Here is a 22,068-nt window from a genome sequence, read left to right on the forward strand (position 1 = left end):
GGAGTGGGGAAAAGGCTCCTTAAACACCCATCTTATACCCACCGAAGGCAAGACAATTCTCGCTGGGCGGCTCAGGAGGGCATACGCAGAGGGAAGAAACATCTACAGCCAAGGCTGGGTTGCCGGAAACTTTAATGAGTGTAGAGAGGAAAAGGAGGTCACTCTGAGCAGAGGCCCTTCAGTGCAGGGATCTCCAGGGCCTACTGAGAGACATGGGCCGAGTTTTCAGAAATCTCAGGGTAGCCCCTGGTCAGGCTCCTGCCCATGTTTGCCAGAGGAGGTGAGGAAGGTCCGTCATTCTGAAAGCAATTGCATGAAGACTCCTCCTTCTGTTGTCCAGCACCATGGTCGTGCTGGAACCCCAGGGCCATGGGCAGTGCCTTTAGCAGGGCAGGCATCTTCTGCCACAGTAGCGGCTGGAAATGCCTGAGAGATCACAGCACCCGGAGGTGATGGGGACACCGTCACAGCTGAGGATGCTGCCAACAGCAGCAGAGGTAGAGGATCCCACAACGGTGTTCTGTGGGAAGGAGCTGAGGATGGGGCCGGGCAGGGTCACCACTACGGGAGAGGGCTCAATGACGACGGTGGAGTTCTGGCACTGCCTGACGCAGGGCTCGTTGCAGCTGCTGGCCAGCGGGGTCGGGCCACAGGGCCGGCATGGCAGGCACTGGTTATAGCAAGACATGTCTTGGGCTGGAGTTGAACCTTTGAGAGATGGCAGAAAGGAAGCATAGCACATGGGTAGGTGGGGAGTAGTCTGATTACCCAAAACAAAGGAGCCAAGACAACTGGTGATGGTGGATGTGAAGGTTGTGCCAGGAGGCTCATGGTCCTCATCGCTTTGTACTGACAGGGCCCTTCAAAGAGCAGCCAGATCCAAAGAGACAATCACATTGCACATAACCCAAAAGGCTGCCTCTACACCATGTCACAGTCTCTCTCTACACAGAACGTCTCTCTCCACCATTCTACCATGTCAAGGAACTCCAAGGCCCAGCATAGCTCTGAACCACCACCAGATGAGATGTCTATTAATGCAAGACCCCTTCTACTTGAGAAGAGGAGGAGAGAGGGCTTCAGACTCACCTGGTTACCAAGGAGGATGAGGCAACAGAATTGGATGAGAGAGCAGAGAACTGGGCTGCCTTTTATACTGGTACTTCATTGCCGCAGGCCCAGAGGCACCCTTGGCAGAGGTAACAATTTTCTGACAAGCTCTTCTTGAATGCAAACCATCCCAACAAATGATATGGGCTGTGCACTGGTTTCCTGCACTGCTGCCTTTTCATTTCCAGATCTAGGCCATGGCCATTCTGCAGTGATGGTTTCTTTAGAGTGCTGGCATGAAATGTCCAAGGATTTCTAGGGCAGGAATGCATCAGTGAGGGCAGAAGACTCACTGGACGTGCTGGATGGGTCCCCTCTGATCATCTTCATGGCTCTGCTCTGGACCCACTTGAACAGGTCTATATCTTTCTCATGCTGGGGGCCCCAAAGCTGAACACAGCACTCCAGGTCGGGTCTCACTGAAGCGGAGCAGAGGCCGTGAATCACCTCCCTCCACATTCTGGACATGCTTCTGTCAAGGCAGACAAGCATGGAAACAAAGCTTCTTTCCTTGGCCAAATTCAATTCTGGCTTCGATTTAGCTCTCCTAACTTGATTCCTATCTTGCCTCATCAGACTATGTATCTATATTCTTTCCAGTCTACCTGTCCTTGCTCCTACCCTCTATGGCCTTCTCTGTCATGTTTGAGTTCAGCCAGTTGCTCCATGTTCATCCATGCAGGTCTCCTGGCATTTTGCCTGACTCCCTCTTTGGTGGGATGCATCACTCCTGAGCTTGGAGGAGGTAATCCTTGAATATTGCTTGAATATTCCTTGAATATTAACCAGCCTTCTTAGGCCCACCTCCCCTTCAGGGCTTTGTATCATGGTACTCGACCAAGCAGATGCCTGAGCAGACCAAAGTCTGCTCTCCAGAAGTCCAGGGCAGCAAGTTTCTTGTGCTTCCTCCTCACTGTGCTCAGGAACCTAACTTCCACCATTTCACAGTGACTGCAGCCAAGGCTGCCCTTGAGCTTCACAGTCCCACCAACCCCAGGTACTATGAGAACGAGGTCCAGAATATAGCACCTCTCCTTTTAAGCTCACCTTTTGCACTCACCTGAGTGCCCGGTTGCTTTTGTTCACACATCTGCTCTTGTCTTGTGACAACCACTGTGCAGCTGGCTTTGTGTGAAGGCACGCGGGTGCCGAGATTTGTGCAGGACTCCATGCAGGTACAGATGAGCACGTGCGTGTGTCCTTGTTTCCCCTTTATCACGAGGGTATATGCACTTGGCAGCACTCTCCCGTGCTCTGTGCATGAGTCCTGCAGGGGAGCGGGTTCCCAGGGTCAGAAGGAGCCTGAGAGCAGCTGAACGCAGATGGCACCAGCCTCTCAGAGATGTGTGCAGGGAAGAGGCACTGGAAAATACAGCTCCTTTCTCCTGAGCCCTCCTTTTCCTCCCGCTGCAACAATCACCCCCTGTTCCTGCCAACTTCAGGCCCAAACAAGGACTGTATCAGGACAGTTTGGATCCTTGGTTTAATTCAGGATAGCAACGTTTGGAGTGCCTCTGAGTGGCTGTCCATCGTTGACCTTGGGATGTACAGGAGAAGCAGACTGCTGTAAGGCTCCTGATAGTGCCTGTCAGTCAGAGATTTCCAACCCTGGACACTGCCATGTCCTCCTGGGAGTCAGTGCTGAAGCCAGGCCTATCTCCTCACAGTTGTCTATAAAGGCCTGCCAGCATTGTCTCAGAAATGCATCACAGAGGGGACAGATTCCCATGGCTGGTTCTGCCTGGACTGGCTGGTTCGCCTGAGGGTAAAGGAGCAGCTGTCACTCCTCCATGTGTAGAATATCACAGCAAAGGGATCACACAATAGCAAGAGTAATTTGTGTGTCCCCCCCTCACTCCCCCTTGTGCCAAATGAATTCTCAGCATTTGGAGTGCTTCAGCATGGCTGACCGTCTGGCACAGTGTTCATAGTTCGTCGGAGCCCTTCCCGCAGGCCTAAGCCTGCAGCTTTGGCATGGAGGGCACCTTCTGCTTGAGTAGCAGCTGGCAGTGCCAGACACCCAGTCCTGCTGAATGCTTTCATTAGGGCCACAAGCAGTCGGAAGGAGGGCACCCTCGTTTGTGCATGGTCCCCAACAAGGGAACACAGGTCATGACAGCATAGGTCACAAATGTGCTGTGGAGAACACAGGCTGGCTGGAGAAAGGGGCTGACCAGAACCTCATTTTGGTGCAAAGGAGCAAAGAAAAGGATTTTCCTCTTGGATAGGAAGCACCCCCAGAGTAATTCAGGATGGGGGCTGGCTGCCAAGGAAGCAAACCCTCAGGAAAGGCTTTTGGGTGCAGGAGGCACCCAGCCACACATGATGAGCCAGCAGCGCGCCCTTGAAGCAAAGGTAGCCAACGGCCTGTGGAGCTGGAGGCATCAGGGGGTGCCCCGCAGTGCGTGGGGCCGGGCAGGTGGGGCGTGGGCGAGGCGGGGGCACAGCCACAGTCGGGCCGCGTGGGGTCGCTGCCGGTGCTTGGAAGTCCCCTTGCAGAGCCTGGAGTTAAACAGCACGGGCCCGAGGGAGCCTCAGAGCAGCCACATTGGGTTTCCTCCGTTTTCTGCAGTGGTCTTGTTTCCAAGAGCTTGTTGTACAGGTTTCTTCCTAAGCCCAAATCCAGGACCTCTGGCGCTGAGATGACGTCCTGGCAATACAACAAATATCTGTGCTGGACACTCACTCTAATGACACGTGTTGGAACCTTGGATCTTGCCAAAGAACTGAGTCATTGAGGGGTTTGCTGCACTAGCCAGCACTGTTGTAGGTCTGCCCTTGATGCAGTATTCACTCCTGTGTGTGCAGAGCTGCTGACTGCTGAACAGAGGGCTGTGGTGGGGCGTCCTTCCCTGCCAGATAATGTGTGGCTCTCCCGGGGGATTGGGTGGAAAGGGGGTGGGGGAAGCAATCCCATCTTCATTGACAGCAGAGGTGGGTGCAGGCCTCTGTGTCTGGCCGGGTTCTGGATGGGTGGGGGAGGCCACTGGGGACACTTGCCCCTTGCTGGGGCTGCCCACCTGCCAGAAGGGGCAAAAAGAGGGAAGCACACAGCAGCCATGTTGGTGTCCTTTTGCCTTTATGCTGACCAAGTGAAATGTCCTAGGCTTCACAGGCTTTCAGCTGTGAGCTAACTGCACAAGTGTGACACTCCCAGTGCTGGAACACTTCTGGCTGGCCAAGGGGTCCTGGAGCACAGCAAAGACTGGCTGGATTCCTTTCTGACTGCTTTAGCCACTAGTCCATCCCTCTCTTGAGAGCCTTGCTGGGGCAGAGGTGAGCCCCAAGGAGCAGCAGGGGGAGAGCTTTGCTCCACCCTCTGTGCTGAGGTTTAGAGGCTGCTTTGAGCTGGCAGAGGGGGAAGTGAACTTGCAAGCTTGAGCTCCCTCTTTCCAGGCACTACGTGGGCACCCTGTGAAGGCGAGAGCGTGACATGGTCCTGCTTTTCCTGGCAGCCTTGTTGGCACTGTCAGACTTAGGTGAGATGTGACTTTGAGGCAGGGCAAGCTAGGGTCAAGGTGGCATCCCATCATTTCTGGAGGGGAGAAATAGGACTCCTTCCTCCTGGAAGAACTAGAAGTGTTATCTTTAGGGAGAGCAGGGGCTGCAGACCAGTACGGGAGACAGTCTGGGAGATGTCATGAGCAACGAGTGTACAGGGATGAATAAGCATCTGCACTTTTCCTTTGCAGATGCCTAGCGTTCATACATGCATTGTTCATAGGTACGTAAGGACTCAAATCCTGGTAAGATACTGCTAAAAAGTAGGTAAGCTGACAGACTTGGGTATGGGAATTGAATAACACCTGCAGAAAGAAGAGGGCATGTGTACTTAGCTCAGCATTTTATAGCCCATGAAAAGGGAGATGGAGAGGGGGGACAGTGAACAAGTTGGTGAGCTGATAGACACAGGAGAGAGAGGGGGAGAACAGATACATCTTCAAGCAGTGCTGAGATGCTGTTCTGGCTTTGCAGGTCATGCACAGAAGGACTCTGTGGTGCAGTTTGCACAAGAAACTGCCATCCAGGTGGGACACAACGCTACTCTGCACTGCAATTTCTCCACCAGCACCTCTTCTCCATACATCTTCTGGTACCAGCAGCACCTGACCCAGTCCCCTCAGTTCTTGCTGCAGGTGAGCAAGTTCAAGCCTCATGTGCATTCCAGGAGGATCTCCTCTGTGCTCTCCATGGAGAACTCCCAGGTGCTTCTCCACGTGCAAGATGCCAAGCTCCAGGACAGCGCTGTGTACCTGTGTGCACTGAGCCCACACTGGTGCCTTCAGCTTGCAGCTTTATACAGGAAGGTGCAGGTGCTGTGAGGTGCAGTTCCCTCTCATCACAGTTTGCATGGAGCTCTGAGCTGAGCCTGCCCAGCAAGGACACCTGGGGCTTGTGGTGAGCCAGCCGTCCCACTCCTGATGCCTGGCAGTGTGGTTAGCATAACCAACAGCAAGGCAAATATCCATCATGTGGAAGGGGCTGTTAATGTGCACCCCTGCCTCCTTGTCTCTCCCTCTCACTGGCCCCAGCATGCTGAGACACCCACCATTGTGGTGAGAAAGGGCATTGGTGTTATCAAGCTAGTAATCAAACTAGCAATTTATTTGTAGTAAGCTTTAGGATTTTGTAGTAATTTTTAGTATTTCTAGTAATTTATTATGTAATAATACATTCCTAATTACAACCACAACCTGTGGCCAGTCCTCATTCCGCCAAGGATCCGTAGAGAACCTGCCAGTGCTCTGTAGTGTTGGGAGACAGAGCTGGGTGTAGTCAGCAGGAGCCTTGTGTTAGAATAATGAATAAATGGGCCACATTGTGAAAGGGTTTTCTTGGAAATGGAAGGCAAGATGCAAAGCAGCAATGGCTAAGCTCAATACACCACAATCCAAATGCCTCAGGGAATTAACTTAATAAATGGAAAGATGCATGTACGGTAAGGAAAGAGAAAAGGAAGGAAGGAGTGTTAGCTGGTCCTTAGCTGCAATGTGGAAAATTGAGAAGGAGTGGTCTGGAAATTTAGAGGAAGAAAACAGAAGGTTGAAAAGGGAATTATCAGCCAAAGATACAGATGTTTTGGCTGTTGCAGAACAGTGCTTAGACGATGTTGAGGACTTTTCAGCTTCTTACACTACCCTCCACCAAGGACGCTGGAGGTGCAGATGAAGGTGGAAGGAGACACAACCAGGTAAAAAGTCCAGATATGTTACCCAGTGTACTACGAGTCAATCCACAGACAAGGACTAGACATTGTTTATTTCAGAATAGTGCAAGTCTGGGTAGCTGGTGGTTTCTAGCAAGGCTGGCACCCCTTAAGACTTTTCGTTCCACTTTCATAAAACCCCTTCTCAATACATTTACATGTTTGTACAATCCCCAGTCCTCTGAATGGTTACATACTACCATAGTGCTGCCATGACAGAATCATTCTTGCAGATCTTTGGAAAAGAGGGCGGGCCACTTTGGAGGACTATAAAGACGTTGCGAGGCTGTGCATGGACAAAATTAAAAAGGCCAAAGCTCATCTGGAGCTCAAAGTGGCTACTGACGTTAAAGATAACAACAATTGTTTTGAGAAATACATCAACACAAAAAGGAGGACTAAGGAGAATCTCCATCCTTTACTGGATGCAGGGCGAAACTTAGTTACAAGTAACTTAGTTACAAGAAAAGGCTGAGGTGCTTAATGCCTTTTTGCCTCAGTCTTTAGCAGCAAGTGCAGTTGTTCTTGGGATACCCAGCATCCTGAGCTGGTGAAAGGGGATGGGGAACAGAAAGTATGCCTCATAATCAACCTGGAAATGGTTGGCGACCTGCTACAGCACTTGGATGTACGCAAGTTGATGGGGCTGGATGGGATCCACCCGAGGGTAATGAGAGAACTGGCGGAGGAGCTGGCCAAGCTGCTTTCCATCATTTATCAGCAGTCCTGGCTATTGGCGGAGGTCCCAGTCGACTGGTGGCTAGCAAACGTGATGCCCATCTACAAGAAGGGCCGGAAGGTAGACCCAGGGAACTATCGGCCTGTTAGTTTGACTTCAGTGCCAGGGAAGCTCATGGAGCAGATTATCTCGAGTGTAATCACGTGGCACTTGCAGGGCAAGCAGGCGATCAGGCCCAGTCAGCATGGGTTTATGAAAGGCAGGTCCTGCTTGACGAACCTGATCTCCTATGATAAAGTGACATGCTGGCTGGATGAGGGAAAGGCTGTGGATGTGGTCTACATTGACGTCAGTAAGGTCTTTGACACCGTTCCCCACAACGTTCTCCTCAAGAAACTGGCTGCTCTTGGCTTGGACTGGCATACGCTTTGCTGGGTTAAAAACTGGCTGGATAGCCAGGCCCAAAGAGTTGTGATGAATGGAGTCAAATCCAGCTGGAGGCTAGTCACTAGTGGCGTCCCCCAGGGCTCAGTACTAGGGCCAGTTCTCTTTGATACATTTATCGATGATCTGGAAGAGAGGATCGAGTGCACCCTCAGTAAGTTTGCAGATGACACCAAGTTAGGTGCATGTGTCAATCTGCTCGAGGAAGGAAGGCTCTGCAGAATGATTTGGATGAGCTGAGGCCAACCGTATGTAGTTCAACAAGGCCAAGTGCCGAGTCCTCTACCTGGGATGCAATAACCCCAAGCAGAGCTACAGGCTGGGAGATGAGTGCTTGGAAAGCTGCCTGGCAGAGAAGGACCTGGGAGTATTGGTTGATAGTCGGCTGAATATGAGCCAGCAGTGTGCTCAGGTGGCCAAGAAGGCCAACAGCATCCTGGCTTGCATAAGCAGTGTGGCCAGCAGGTCTAGGGAAGTGATCGTCCCCCTGTACTCGGCTCTGGTGAGGCCGCACCTCTAGTACTGTGTTCAGTTTTGGGCAACTCACTGCAAGAAGGACATGGAGGTGCTTGAGTGAGTCCAGAGAAGGGCAACGAAGCTGATGAGGGGTCTGGAGAACAAGTCTTACGAGGAGCAACTGAGGGAGCTAGGCTTGTTCAGCCTGGAGAAGAGGAGGCTCAGGGGTGACCTTATCACTCTCTACAGGTACCTCAAAGGAGGCTGTAGCAAGGTGGGGGTTGGTCTGTTCTCCCACGTGTCTGGTGACAGGTCAAGGGGGAATGGGCTAAAGTTGCGCGAGGGGGGTTTTAGGTTGGATATTAGCAAGAACTTCTTTACCGAGAGGGTTGTTGGGCATTGGAATAGGCTGCCCAGGGAAGTGGTTGAGTCACCATCCCTGGAGGTCTTTAAAAGACGTTTAGATGTAGTGCTTAATGATATGGTTTAGTGGAGGACTGGTTAGTGTTAGGTCAGAGGTTGGACTAGGTGATCTTGAAGGTCTCTTACATTCTGTGATTCTGTGATCCTCAGAGAGGAAGGGTCCCTTGTTGGGCCGGGGTCTCCCAGCACACAGGCGTGATTTTTACTCCTGCAATTAGGATAGTACATGGTGACTTCACATGTAAATACTCCTAATCTTTGGTTTTTAGCTGTCTATTCATATTGCATTGCTAGGTGATATATTCAAAAGCCAAATGAAGCCACACTCTTCTTGAATGAGCGAAAGAACACAAGGCAATGCGCACATTCTGGAACATAAAAAATTCCTGCTAGAAATTGGGACTTTTGTTGCTTTTCTTGAGGGTGGATTGTGAATATAGATGGATGCCAGCAGGAGTGGCCTTCTAGTACCGAATAAAACACCATAAGTTGGAGGTAACACAAGAAAGAAAAAGGGAATAGCATAGGTAAGTTGTTTTTTGTTTTTTGTTTTTTTGTTTTTTTTGTTTTTCTGATGCTGGGAACCCTGATTTATGGAGCTTTACTGGGACTGTCTGGGACAGAATTAACATTCCCCACAGTAGCCCCTAGAGTGCTGTGCTCTGCACTTAGAGCTAGAACTCCACTGCCATCGCAACAATGTTTGGGCAATTATGGACCAGCGCTGGCACAACATCAAGATTCTTTCTCCAACACCTCCAAAGCCAGGAAGTGGAGGGTGGGCAAAAGGAGGGAGGGGACATCACCATGGCAGCTGACCCATATCATCCAAAGGGATATTCCATACCATGTGATGTCACACTCAGCAATAAAAGGTGGAAAAGGGGAAGGAAAGCGGGGAGCTCTCTTTGTGAAGACATCTGTCCTCCCAAACAATCGCTATGAGTATTGAGGCCCTGTTTGCCAGGTGATGGCCAAACATCACTTTTTGAGGGGAAGTAGAGGATAATTTTCTTTTCTCTCTGTGCTTCTGTGCAGCCCTTGCTTATTTCTCTCTCTTACTTTTCCCTTATATTAAATTTTTTTCTTCTCACCCTCTTCTGATGAGGGGGAGTAAGAGAGTGGATGTGGTGGAGCTCACCAAGGAACATAAGACAGACCACTTGTCAGGGCAAGGTACATGCTGCAGATCCTGCTCCTGCTGAGATTCACTGGCATTGTTTTCTTTGGAGATTTTCTGGGATTTTGTGTAATTCTTCTTTGAAATGGAGAACTCTATTCATCAAACAACAACACGTTGCTTCATTCCTACAGATTTGCCACATGCACACTACCACATGCCAAAGGATGTGGACAGCACAGCTCTGTCCAGCACAGCAGAGCTCTGTGCCTATTCAGGCGAGCTGCCATGCAGATCCCAAACTTCTCCACGAAAAATCTCCTTCTGTTTCGGGACACCACAGGCAGTGGAGAGGATTCACTGCTTCATGCGGTAAATATTTTTGGACAGAGGGAGAACGTTCACGCTGCCTGGGGGCTATGAAAGGAACAGTTGGGGTCTGCAGAGCTTGGAGTGTCATTCCTTTGGATGTCTGAGAAGTACACATTTGAGGCATTGACAAGGCAACTAGCCAGGCGCAACCTAGCCAGACAAGGTGTTAGGGGTGGTGATAGAGGGGGCCCAAGCATCAGGGAAGCAGAAACTGCTGGGGATGTGGCCCTGGGTGGGTGCCCCCTGTGGCCCATCATTGTGAGTGCACGTGACCCACTGAACCCACATCCTTTTCCCTGCTGACTCCTAACCCGTTGCCTGATGGAACAGGTTGTCCTTGTCCCCTCTAGGCTCGTGCCATCCAACACCCCAATGGAGCCCTGTTCCTCTTGCAAATGCTAGGTTATCCCACCAGAACAGGACACAGCCAGAAACCCTGGATGCTGCGTAGCATGGTTCCTCCCTTCTTTCTGGGGATGTGAAAGGCATCTACTCCTCACACAGGAAACAGGAACATTTCTATGGAGCAGAGGACCCCAAGGTAGAAAGAACAAGCTCAGTGGGGAAGAATGCCCTGACATCAGCCATGGCCAAACAGTACCTGTGCAGAAGTTAGAAGAGAAGGCAGATGTAGCTGGGGAAGTGAGGACCCCACTGGGAGAGGAGACGAGAGCAGTCCCTTCCCATAATGTGGCTCCCAAAGTTCCCCTGACTGTGACAATCCTCAGTGGCTGCTGCAGCTGGAGGAGGGAGAAACCCCAGGGAGCATTTGGGGCACAGTCAGACCAGAACATATCTTGTTACTGAATCTGCCCTTGTTCCCCCAGCAGAGTCATTTCCTGAGCTCTGTTCTCTTGGGGCTGGGAGGTGCTTTTCTGACTCTCTCTCCCACAGCAAACAGGAGGATCAGTCTCAGCATGCACCGTGGGTATCTCATCCTCACTGCCTTCCTGGGGCAACTGCTGGGTAAGTGCTGGCTTTTAATCAAGACATAAATCTTCTTTTCCCAGGAAGCCCTCATCAGCCTTACCACATTTATGTGACAAAGACATTATGAATCACAGGGAAAATGTTGGTAAATGTTGTCCCCTGTTTCTGGTTCTTGGACTGGTTATCTCACAATGCTGTTATTCTTCGAAATTTGGAATGAGGAGATGGAGAAGAGACCTCTCCTGCTTCTCTCGTCCTTTCAGTCCATCCTTTTTCTGCATCTCTCTTCTGGTCCACCTACTGTAACCAGAGAAGATTTCATCAGTCTCTGCAGTCCCTCATTTCTCCCTTTCCTATAGAAACAGCCAGATTGTGTCCAAGTGGATACAGGGACATGAAAGCTCTCCTCCCATGCACATTACCAGCGTGTCCAGTCTGTCTTCTGCCTGATGTGTGAGGCAGGAGGAGCAGGCACACAGCACAGCTCTCCTCAAGGTCCACTCTTGCCAGGGAGCTCTGAGCTCTGCCCCCAAACCACCTTGCTGTGCCCCAGCCCTGGGGACCTTTCAGCCCAGTAAAGGACAGGGGGCCTTATCTCCCACAGGTCTGAATTCACTCCTGTTTGGCTGTCTGGAGATTTCCCCACAGAACTGCTGAACTTCTCTTTCTTCCAGAAACCACGGGGCAGGTGTCCGTCACCCAGCAAGAAGGACAAGTCACCGTGGAGCAGGGAAACATCTTCCAGACCAATTGCACATACCAGAGCTCCACACCTGATGCCTGGCTCTGGTACCAGCAGAAGAAGGGACAAGCCCCTCAGGTGATTACACATCAAGCAGTAGCAGGCACCAAGCAGAGTGATCGTTTCACCACGGAGCTGAACACTGAGGGGAAATCCAGTGTTCTGCGTCTGAAGGAAGTCAAGCTTTCTGACAGCGCCTTGTACTTCTGTGCTGTGAGTGACACCCTGGTGCAGGAAGCTGCCCTGGCTGTGCAACAACTCTGGATGTGGAGGGCACTTGTTCTCCAGAAGGATTCTGTCATTTCCAAGACAATTGTGAATCTCCAAATTGTGAATATGCTCCTCCATCTCAGACTTCAGTGTTAGCCAGGAGATAATTCTGGCTCAGAAGCACCTATTGATTATTGCTCTAACCCAAGCAATAGATGTGTTATGCGTAGAAAGTCTCGGTCCCAGCGTGAGAGCTGGGCCGGGGCTAATACCTGATAGGCCAGATTCCAGAGAGGCCTGGATGAAGGCTCCATCCAGTGATGGCCCTGCACCGCCTAAGAGGCTGGCTAGGCCAGGCTGACAAGATTTGGCCAGACCAGGCACAGGCACACAGGCAGCAGAGCTGGGGCAATGCCATGCTAGGCCTGAGCTTGAGCAGAGTCTTTGGGCTAGGGGCCAAGAGTCCTTGTGAAAGTAAAGCACCCCCACACCACAGGGCCCCGAGGTGTGCTACTGTGGGAAGACCCTCACCTGGGTGTGGAGAGCAGTGGGGCTACATGGAGCACAAGGGCCACTTCATCCTCATGGCTCTGGGAATGACAGAGGAGCTTGGTGCCTGGGAGAAGATCACGCAGCGTGTGCCCTGTGGTTGGGGTGGTGCATGCCCTGTGCCATTCAGGGTGTTATAAATAAAACCAGAGATGCACTTGGATTAATTGCAAAGCAAAATACCAAGATGAGAACTGCTTTGTATCAAAATCGCCTAGCTTTGGATTATTTACTAACACAAGAAGGAGAAGTCTGTGGAAAATGTAACTTTAGTAATTGCTGTTTAAAGATTGATGATAAGGGTGTTTCTTCCTAGTAGCTGGTAGAATGTTATGTTCTGGTTTAGGATGAGAAGAATGCTAATAATATGCTGATGTTTTAATTGTTACAGAGCAGTGCTTACACCAAGCCAAGGACGTTTCAGCTTCTCACTCTGTCCTGCCAGCGGACAGGCTGGGGATGCAAGAGCTGGGAGGAGGGCTGGACTGCTCAGAGTTAGGCTGGGCATCGGACAGCAGGTGGTGAGCAATTGCATTGTGCATCACTTGTTTCGTACACATTATTACTAGTAGTACTATTATCATCATTATTGTCATTATTATTGTTATTATTTTGTCTTTATCTCAACTCACAGGCTTCACTTTCCCATTTCTCTCTCCCATCCCAGAGAAGGATGCGGGGAGGTGAGCGAGCAGCTGTGTGTTGTTTAGCTGCCTGCTGGGTTAAACCACAACGAAAATAAAAGCTGTAAATGAACTTGTAAAGGAAATGAAGAAAATTGCACATGTCCCAGTTCAAATTTGGAATGGAATCGATCTAAGATGATTATGGAAGGGGACTTTATGGGTGGTGATTGGTTTGCTAAAATAAGGATGGTTGTATTGGGGATATGTGGAGGATTGTTAATAATTCCATGTTTAATATTACCAGATTAATACACTCGGTTATACAAGGAATGCAAATATCTGCGATACCTGTTGACCCAGAACCAGGGAAAGAAAAAACCCATTCTCTGATGATAATAAAAACAAATAAAGATCCAGAATTGGTATCAATTGGCATCAATTCGGCAAGTATTAACTTGATTAGAAAGGAAAACACGAATCAATGCCATGAAAAAGGAGATGGGGGATTGTGATATATGTTCATCTGATTCAAGTCAGTATGGAACAGTGCTAGGGCCGCATGGTATGATGAATGTGACCTTCTGTCTTACATACTCTTGTATAACCACAAGTCTAAGAGAAACAGAATGGTTAATGTATATAGTTCTTGTACCTTGACTTTGGTTTCTTCCCTTTCCTCCCAGTGTCCCAGTCTCCCCCTCATTATAGTCAATTTATCAAATCTTCAGAAATATTCCTCAAATCCATGAGCCTATTTGCTTTTGTTATTCCAGACTCTTGTTCTTAACAGTTACAGCCTTTTTGCCTTCTTTGTGGTTGATTTAGCACTGCTATAGATGTGACTGGAGTGTCCCTGTGAATGGCCTGTGACGCATGTTTTAACTACTCGTGAAGCGTCAATAAGAGAGGTATTTGTGTTTGTATGTTCTTTCTTTGAAGTCTCTGATGTCTGGGGGTTTCAGAACAACTGCTAACAACTAGTAACTGTTATAGCTTCTGAGTGGGACACTATGCAAGCTCCTCATATCTGGCCAGGTGGCCAGGAGATTAAGGAGAAGAAAAAAGAAGCTGAAGGACAGCTAGGAGACAAAACTTGCAGGGGACGCTGTGTAAGCTTTTGACATACTGCCAAGGAGTACAAAGGGGAAGGACAAGAAAAAAACCTGAGAGGAAGACTATGAGCCTTCAGCATGAAAGACCCCCAGAAACCCCCAGGGGGCCACCAGAGACTGATGCGCATGCTCCAGTAGGAGGGACTGGATCCCAGAAGCTAATTATAATAACCCATTTTTTTTAGAAGTAGTAATGAATATGTATTAGTCTAGGAGCATAAAAATCAGCTATTTGATGTAACTGGTGTGCGTCCTGGTGGAGGGGAGACTCCCGGCGCACCCAGCGGTGTTTGCTTACCTTCCTTTAATAAATTGTAAACTTTGATTATAATCCTATTTTGAAGACTGAAGCCATTTATAACAAGGGCCCATAAACAGACCTTGCTGAGTGCACAATCAGGTCCCATTCTCACTGCTATGTCTCAGCAGAGACTGTGGGATACCTGCCCCCACAGAATGTCTTTTCTGGAGCATGGTGCAATTGTGCCACCTATGAGGTCTCTGAGTTCCAGGGCCTGATGAAAGATGATCCATGCTTGGGGAAAAGAAAGCAAGACTGAGCAGCCATGAGTGTTTGGGCATTGGTCCCTGCCCTGGGCCTGCCTTCATGAAAAAGGCATTGAGTTCACAGGGCCTGGGAACTCCAGTGTGTGGCCTGATGGGACTGGTACCAGAACGAACCTGTGGATCCCCTCAGCCCTATGCATCCTGGCAACAGCTGGGTCATGCCAGACGCTGTGCTGAAGTGTGATGGGGATGCACAGAGAAGCTGTTCCTGCTCTCCATGCCCAGACATGATGCCCATGATTAGGTGGTGGAGGAAAGGTGAAAGTTGATGAGAGACAGAGGGCCATTGCCAAGACAATTACCCATTCCCAGTTTCTGCAGTCCTTTGGGATCATATTGGTCTCAGCCTCCATCCCCAGCACAGCTTCACCCAAAGCAAGACGAACACTCTTCCCCAAGAGCCGGGGCCTCCAATGTCAACAGCGCTTGTCTAGGCGGAGATGCCACAAGTCAAGGACTGGTGGCTATTGGCTGTGATGGAACTAGGGATGTCTTCCTCACCTTCAAGAGACAGTGCCTGAAAGAGGAATTGCTGCAGTATGTCCCACCCTCCAGTGCCTAGGGGAATGAGGCAGTGTCCCCAGCCTATTCCCATTAAGGAATGGTTTTCTCCCTTGGCCATCAGTATCCAGATGAAAAGACCACACAGGGACACACTCAGGGTTGCTGCAAATGTTTATCAAGGCTCAGGAGGGAAAGGAGGTGACTCCAAGAGGAGGCCCCGAGATCATAGCACAGCAGGAGCAGACAAAAATCTGTTAGCTTTTCCAATGGCAGACTTGCAACAGGGCATCAATCTACCTGGCCCACATGGGGAGGAGGGCTAGCAGGTCTCTCCAGGCTGGTTCCTGGGGCCTCATGCAAAGCAGAGGGCAAGAAAGGAAAGAAAGAAAAAGAGCGTGTAGAAAACAGGATAGGAAGACATTGGTCATGTTGTCATAGACTCAAGACTGGCCCCTTCCTATCTGTCTTTACAGGACAAGACAGAGATGGTCAGGTCCTCTTACAACAACAACATGAGGTCTCTTCGTCCATCCATTCTTGTCCAGCAGCATGTTCTGGGTTCCTGGGGTCCTGGTCTGGGGCACTCTCTGGCATCTTTAGCAGGGGCGGCACCTGCTGCCACAGTAGCGGCTGGTAATGCAGGAGAGATCACAGCACCCAGAGTTGATGGGGACGCCGTCACAGCTGAGGATGCTGCCAACGGCAGCAGAGGTGGAGGATCCCACAGCTGTGTTCTGCGGGAAGGAGCTGAGGATGGGGCCGGGCAGGGTCACCACCACGGGAGAGGGCTGGATGACAATGGTGGAGTTCTGGCACTGCCTGACGCAGGGCTCGTTGCAGCTGCTGGCCAGCGGGGTCGGGCCGCACGGCTGGCATGGCCGGCACTGGTCGTAGCAGGACATGTCTAGGGGCAGTAGGTTCACCTGGGACAGAGGGCAGGGAGGAAGCAGAACATGGGCATTCATGAGGAGCAGCCAGTCACAACAGCCTAACAGATCCAAGGCACAGGCAGTACTGTGAGCTGGAGGCTGTGCAGGGATGTGCGAGGCATTCTTGGCTGCATCCTGACAGGGCCCAAAAAGAGCCACCACAGCCAGGCTACACCCTAGGCTTCAGCATAAGAGCCATCATACCAAAGGCCCAATCTTCCTCCATGACAAACCTACAACTTGACTCTCCCACAACCAGCAGTCCCAAGATATGGCAGGGCACACAGCTGATAGCAGCTGAAAGGTCCAAGGAACTGAGTCCTCCTGTGGAAGAATGAGGGGGACAAGAAAAGGCTTCACACTCACCTGGTTCCCAACAAGAAGAAGGCCAGAGAAGTGGATGAGAGAGCATGAAACTGGGCTGGCTTTTATAGTGGGCCTTGGCTGCCCCATGTCCAGAGGCATCCCTTGAAGCAGGGACTATTTTCTGACAAGCTGCTCTTGAATGTAAAACATCCCACCTAATGATACGGGATGTGTGTTGCCTTCCTGTGATGCTGCTTTTAATTTCCTGCTTTATGCCCTTTCCCCAAAGAAGGCAACTTCTGAGTGGCAGGCAGGGAGGACCAAGTATTTCCAGGCAACACATGTCAGTGTGGGCAGAAGACTCAGCTCACGTGCTGGAAGAGTCCAGTAAAAGCAAATGTTGTCAGTCTGGGTTACTCCCTAGGGACTCTCTGGGGCCCTTTTGGCTACAGGTGACCCAGCTCCTGACTGTGACCCTACCCCTGCTGACACTGCCCTCAGGGAATACCTGCTGGCCTGTTTTGCCTCCTCCTGCTCTGACCCAGGGATGTCTGTAAAGGGGGAGAGGTTGTGCAGGGCCCTTTCTGGATCACAAAAGAAAGGCCCAACAGGTCAGTGGCTGTTTTAGTTAGAAGGAATAACAAGATGCATGTACACAGAAAGGAAACCTTTCACATGCAGGTGATCCTGCCTTCTACCAGCATCGGACAGAGCCGGGTGGGTTTTCCCAAGACACGCAATGCAGATCCTGTCCATAGGGAATTCCTTCTTCACTCCCATAACCTGATGCCTTTCATTTTTTTGCTTCAAAAAAAAAAAAAAAAAAAAAAAGAATAAAATCATACACCATCTCCTTACAAGATGCAAGCTTATTTCTGTCATGACACCCACCAGTGATCAGTCGGGGCACTCCAGCACTTTCCTTACCACTGCTACTCAGGATAACAAATGGGATTCTCAGGCCTTAAGTTCAAGGCCCAAGAAAGCTGACATCATCTTGTCAAGAGCCCTGGCTCCGGTGCCTTCTGCAAGGCTCCCAGTCCACCTCACCTCTCTATCACGTCAAACCATGTGCTTTGCTCAAATGCTGTCTTTGCTGCACATTGTGTCACGTTCATGCACATGTTCCTCCCTTGTGGGCACTTGCCTATACTGGGGCTATGTGGGACAGACTCAGCATTCCCCACAGCAGCCCCTAGAGTGCTGTGCTCTGCTCTTGGAGCTAGAACAGCATTGCCATCACATCAACGTTGGGGCTATAGTGGAGCAGTGCTGACACAGCATCAAGACTCTCTCCAAGCCCCCCAAAGCCAGCAGGTATGCAGGTGGGCACGAGGTTGGGAGGGGACATCACCAGGGCAGCTGACCTAAACCAACCAAAGGGATATTCCGTACTGCATGATGTCACACTCAGCAGTGAAGATGTGAAAGGGGAAGGAAAAACAGGGGTGGGCATACTAAGTCAGTGCTTCCAAACACTTCGACGAACATCACTTGCTGATGGGAAGTGGAGTATAATTTTCTCTCAGTTTGTTTCCAAACACCCTTCGCTCTTTAGTTTTATAATTTTTCTTCCTTTTTCATTTAATTATATTATCCCTATCTACACTTGTAAGCCCTTTAGCTTAAGTCACATTCTCTGCGCACATCTTGCTTTCAGCAGGGGGTGTGAGAGAGCTGTGTGGTGGATGTTTAGTTGGCAAGAAGAGAGCAAGAAGGAACCTGAGAACAGCTGAACAATCACAGAACAAAAACAGCCCAGAAGTGCCCACTGCACATATGCTGAAATGCTGCCTTCTATATCTGAAGCCCTCTTTCTCCTGAGCCTAAGAAGTTCATTGCCAATTTCAGTCCCCAACAAGGATGGGCCCACAACAGTTTGGATCCTTTCTTTAATTCTGTACCACAGGATTTAGAGTGTAAGAGCATGGTGGCAGTCACCCCTCCCTGTCTCTCCAGGCCAGGGCACAGCTGCACTCTGTTATAAGTTGCCCCCTTAATTAATTTTCAGAGAGCATTGCATTAATAATAGAAAGGAATTTATTGAGTAAGCAACAGCAAGCAAAACAGCGCTGGGCGGCCGGGGAGTCTCGGCTCCACCAATGGCGCGCACCTCACCCCCGCCAGGGTCCCTTTTTATATCTTGGTAATTCCGGGATTACGCAGAACATCCTGGTATATTCTGCGACTGCGCGCACTGTTGCTAGGGGGTCGTCTCTGTCCCTCTGGTGGTCGTGAAGATGAAGGCCGTAGTCTTCCTCCGCGTTGTGGTTCAACTTCTTTTTTTTATTTGGTCATGTTGGCCCAGCGTGAGACAGGAATGCAGGATGTTGATACACTAGTTTAGCAACTTATCAGGAGATGGTTACATGAACTTTGCAGCAGTGTCTTTGAACAAAAGAGGCAACTGAGATGCAGAAGGAGAGAAGGGGAGGGGGTTCTCTTTTTTGTTACATTAAGCAAAAGAATTTTCATAGTGTCTAGCCAAGTATTATACATCTTACTTCAGCAGGGAGCTTTTGCAACTCCTGCTCCTCAAACGGAACTCCTTGTTTTATAATACAAAAGACAATGAACAAACATTTATTGTGTATTACAATCCCTCCTTTTTCTTTTAGTTACTCATTTTGTTCATTGAAGCTCTGCAATGCCTGGCTATTAAGAACTAATGTTTCCTCGATTCCTTCGTTGGTACTTATTGGCTCGTATTTGGCATGTATGAGCATTAGATATGCCGCTTCTAAACATCCCTTTACAATCGCAATCAATTTATTAAAAATACATGGTCCAAAAGTTAGTGCTATTATTAATAACAACAAAGGTCCTGCTATTGTTGATAATAAAGTAGTAAGCCAAGGTGAATAATTAAACCAAGATTCGTACCAGCTCTGTTGGGCTTCTTTCTCCCGTTTCCTTTTTTCCAACCCTTCCCTGGGTCTTGCCATTGTATCTCTTACCACTCCAGTGTGATCAGCATACACAGCATTCCTCTTTCAGGGCTGCAAACAGCCCGTCCTGTTGAAAAATACCAAATCTAATCCCCTACGATTTTGTAACACTACCTCTGAAGTGACCTGATAGATTTTCCAGGGCCGAGATGGATTGTTCAGTTTGGGTCAGGTCCTCGTCCACAGCAACGCGTAAGGAAGTAAATTCTTGATTTTGTTTAACCAATGAGGCTACCCTGGTCCCCACTCTAGCTCCTCCCAGGATTATTAGGGTGGCCAAAGTTAGAGCCGTGAATGGTTCCCGTCTTTCCAGATGATAACTTGCCACTGTGTGCTGGGTATACATACAATCCTCAGGGTGGTATAGAATCCTTGGTATAATTATCACCTGTATACAAAAATCACGAGACGCATTAAAGAGTTTTAGTGATAGACAAAGAGTTACGCCCACTCATGAACAAACCCACCTAGCGTTGTTGGCTGGGATTAGCCACTCGGTTGATTGTTTTCCATTCTCCATGGTATTACATAGGTGACACTTCCCACTAGGAACCGTGCCCACACACCTACCACCTCCAGTGACTTGTGTTAGTGTTACCCTTATGTCTTTTCCCCAACTGCAATGTAGAGGGCTGTTCTTGTTTGTGTGGGTGGGCTCCCCAGGATCCCCAATAGCATCATAATATGAAGGCCTTATACTAAAGCATAATCAACAGTGTTTTGTTACATTTGTTTTGTTTAATAATTGGTAGCTGGCATTCATGACCCCCCCCCCCATATGTTATTCTCAACTATGTTATCATTCTCAGCTTTACCTGAGCTTGTAGGGCTGCCGAGGGTTGGCACTGTAGTATTTTCCACAGGCTGGATTCCCTGGACATTTTCTGACAATACCTCATTTGTTCCTACTGCCTGGGGCCTATCAGCATCCTCCTTTTTATTAGTATGAGTCCTCCCCTATCTGTTCTGTGTTCGTAAAATCTGACATTTTCCTAGTACCCAGCTAGTATCTTGCAAATTTCTTTATTTCCATGGAAGGTTCCTGTATACCCTATACCATGCCCTTGCCACCTGTAACGGGGATCCACTTGTCAGTTACAACCTTGCGGCCCATATCCCACTTGTAAGAATGTATTCCGACCAGCCCCGAGTGTCCAGTCCGTAGCAATGGTTTCACACCCCCCAGTATGCACAATAATATGTGTTTGGATAATTACAGTACCCCTTTCCTGGGTTAGAACTTGGGCAGAAATAAAATCCTGATAGGTTAAAGCATGGCTGCACTGACGCCAGGTCACATAATGTGATGCGGAAACTGGGAGCACCCGCTGTCGTTGTTTGCTGGATGATGAATTGATCCTCCCATCTGATTAAGCTCCATTTAAAAGGCTGGTGGGGATGCGCAGACCCATAGCTGACCAAAACGATGATACTGACTCCCATGTATCGTAGGAGGTGGTCGGAGCCCATCTAAATTGTCGGCCCCGCAGTCCCCCACCGTTTTCACTTCTCTGCCTCGCTTGTCAGTTCGGTTGCAGCGAACTACAAGGTATCGGTTCTTCTTGGCAGCAGCAGTGTTCTTCAGGGGAACCTACTAGGGAGCCTTCGAAACAGGGCCTCCTCCCCTTCCCACGATACACAGATAATACACAATACTTATCGAGTCCGTCTTAGCGTCAGCTTCAAGTCGTCAGGGCCTGGAGCTGCCTCCCATTTACGTTCCCGGATTGGTCCTTTCACTCAGCCGGCATGCGTCCATCCTTTCTCCGCAGTTCGAATAGCCGTTTCTGTGGTAAGCAAAACAACATAGGGGCCTTCCCCATCGTGGTGTTAAAGAAGTCTCTTTCCAAGTCTTAATTAGAATTGAGGGTGATCAAGTGGCAATTCCGAGTCATAGGGCATACCATATAGCATTTCAAAAGGAGAAATTCCTATATCAGTTCTGGGCTGTGTCCATATGTTTAACAGTGCAAGAGGTAAGCATTTTACCCAAGAAGCCTTAGTTTCCAGCATAAGTTTTGTTAGTTGTTTCTTAATTTCACCATTCATTCGCTCTACCTTTCCAGAAGAGGAGGGGTGCCAGGGGCTGTGAAAATCCCACTCAATCTCTAAGGCCTGCTTTAATCCTTGCAGTAAAGCTTTACACCCATTCAGTCACGTGGTCGATTAGGACAAACAAGTAACTCAGTAAAGTCTACCTGTATACTTTGGAAAGGTCAAACCCCTGGCTCCCGTCCCCCTCTAGATAGGTTACAGAAGACCTTTTTATTTACCCTTTGACATATAGTAGTACATCCTCTGCATGTGTGCTTCCCTAAAGTATATATTTCTACACAGACATGCTTTCTTAGAACAACATCACACATTGCTTGCACCTCCCAATGATTCTTCTGATGTAAAACAGTTAATATTTGCCTCATTATCACTTTATTCAGCATTTCTCTCCCATCAGGGAGTATCGATTTTCCTTAAAATGATCCACATATTTATAACATTAATACCTCCTTGGGAGGTTGTAATTACTCCAAAATCTTTTTTTAGAATTTACCCAGATAGGTGGCCCTGTAAATCCCTGAGGTAAAATTGTCCACCTATATTGTTGCTTCCGCCCCCATTTCAGGGTCTTTCCAGTCAGAGGTGAATATACATGTATATTTGCTCTCAGGGCCAGAGAGCACTCCATTAATAACACTGTTATTCCAGTCTAACAATTTACTATTTGAATGCCCAATTTAATCATCAAATCCCTTCCCAACAAGTTAGTCTCTGCCTTGGATACATACAATAATTGCCCCGCGATCATTTTATCCCCTAGTCTCAGCTTGGTATCCCCCA

At 49.2% G+C, this 22,068-nt stretch overlaps 1 protein-coding gene and 1 pseudogene across 2 annotated transcripts; both read right to left on the bottom strand.

The window, feature by feature from the left end:
- Positions 1-382: 382 nt before the first annotated feature.
- On the bottom strand, positions 383-1,168 carry LOC309887444 (feather keratin Cos2-3-like; annotated as a pseudogene). The gene is made up of 2 exons: positions 1,090-1,168; positions 383-690 (listed from the first exon to the last, which is right to left on the bottom strand). The product of its transcript is annotated as a feather keratin Cos2-3-like (transcript).
- Positions 1,169-15,646: 14,478 nt separating this feature from the next.
- Positions 15,647-16,444, bottom strand: LOC309887441 (feather keratin Cos2-3-like; the record flags this gene model as incomplete). Its single annotated transcript, XM_082779150.1, has 2 exons — positions 15,647-15,973; positions 16,346-16,444. The coding sequence occupies 2 exons, from the start codon at positions 16,442-16,444 to the stop codon at positions 15,647-15,649; spliced, it is 426 nt and encodes a 141-aa protein (XP_082635276.1).
- Positions 16,445-22,068: the final 5,624 nt, after the last annotated feature.

The sequence above is a fragment of the Aythya marila genome (genome assembly GCF_965140915.1).
Source record: "Aythya marila genome assembly, chromosome: 25".
NCBI classification, from domain to species: Eukaryota; Metazoa; Chordata; class Aves; order Anseriformes; family Anatidae; genus Aythya; species Aythya marila.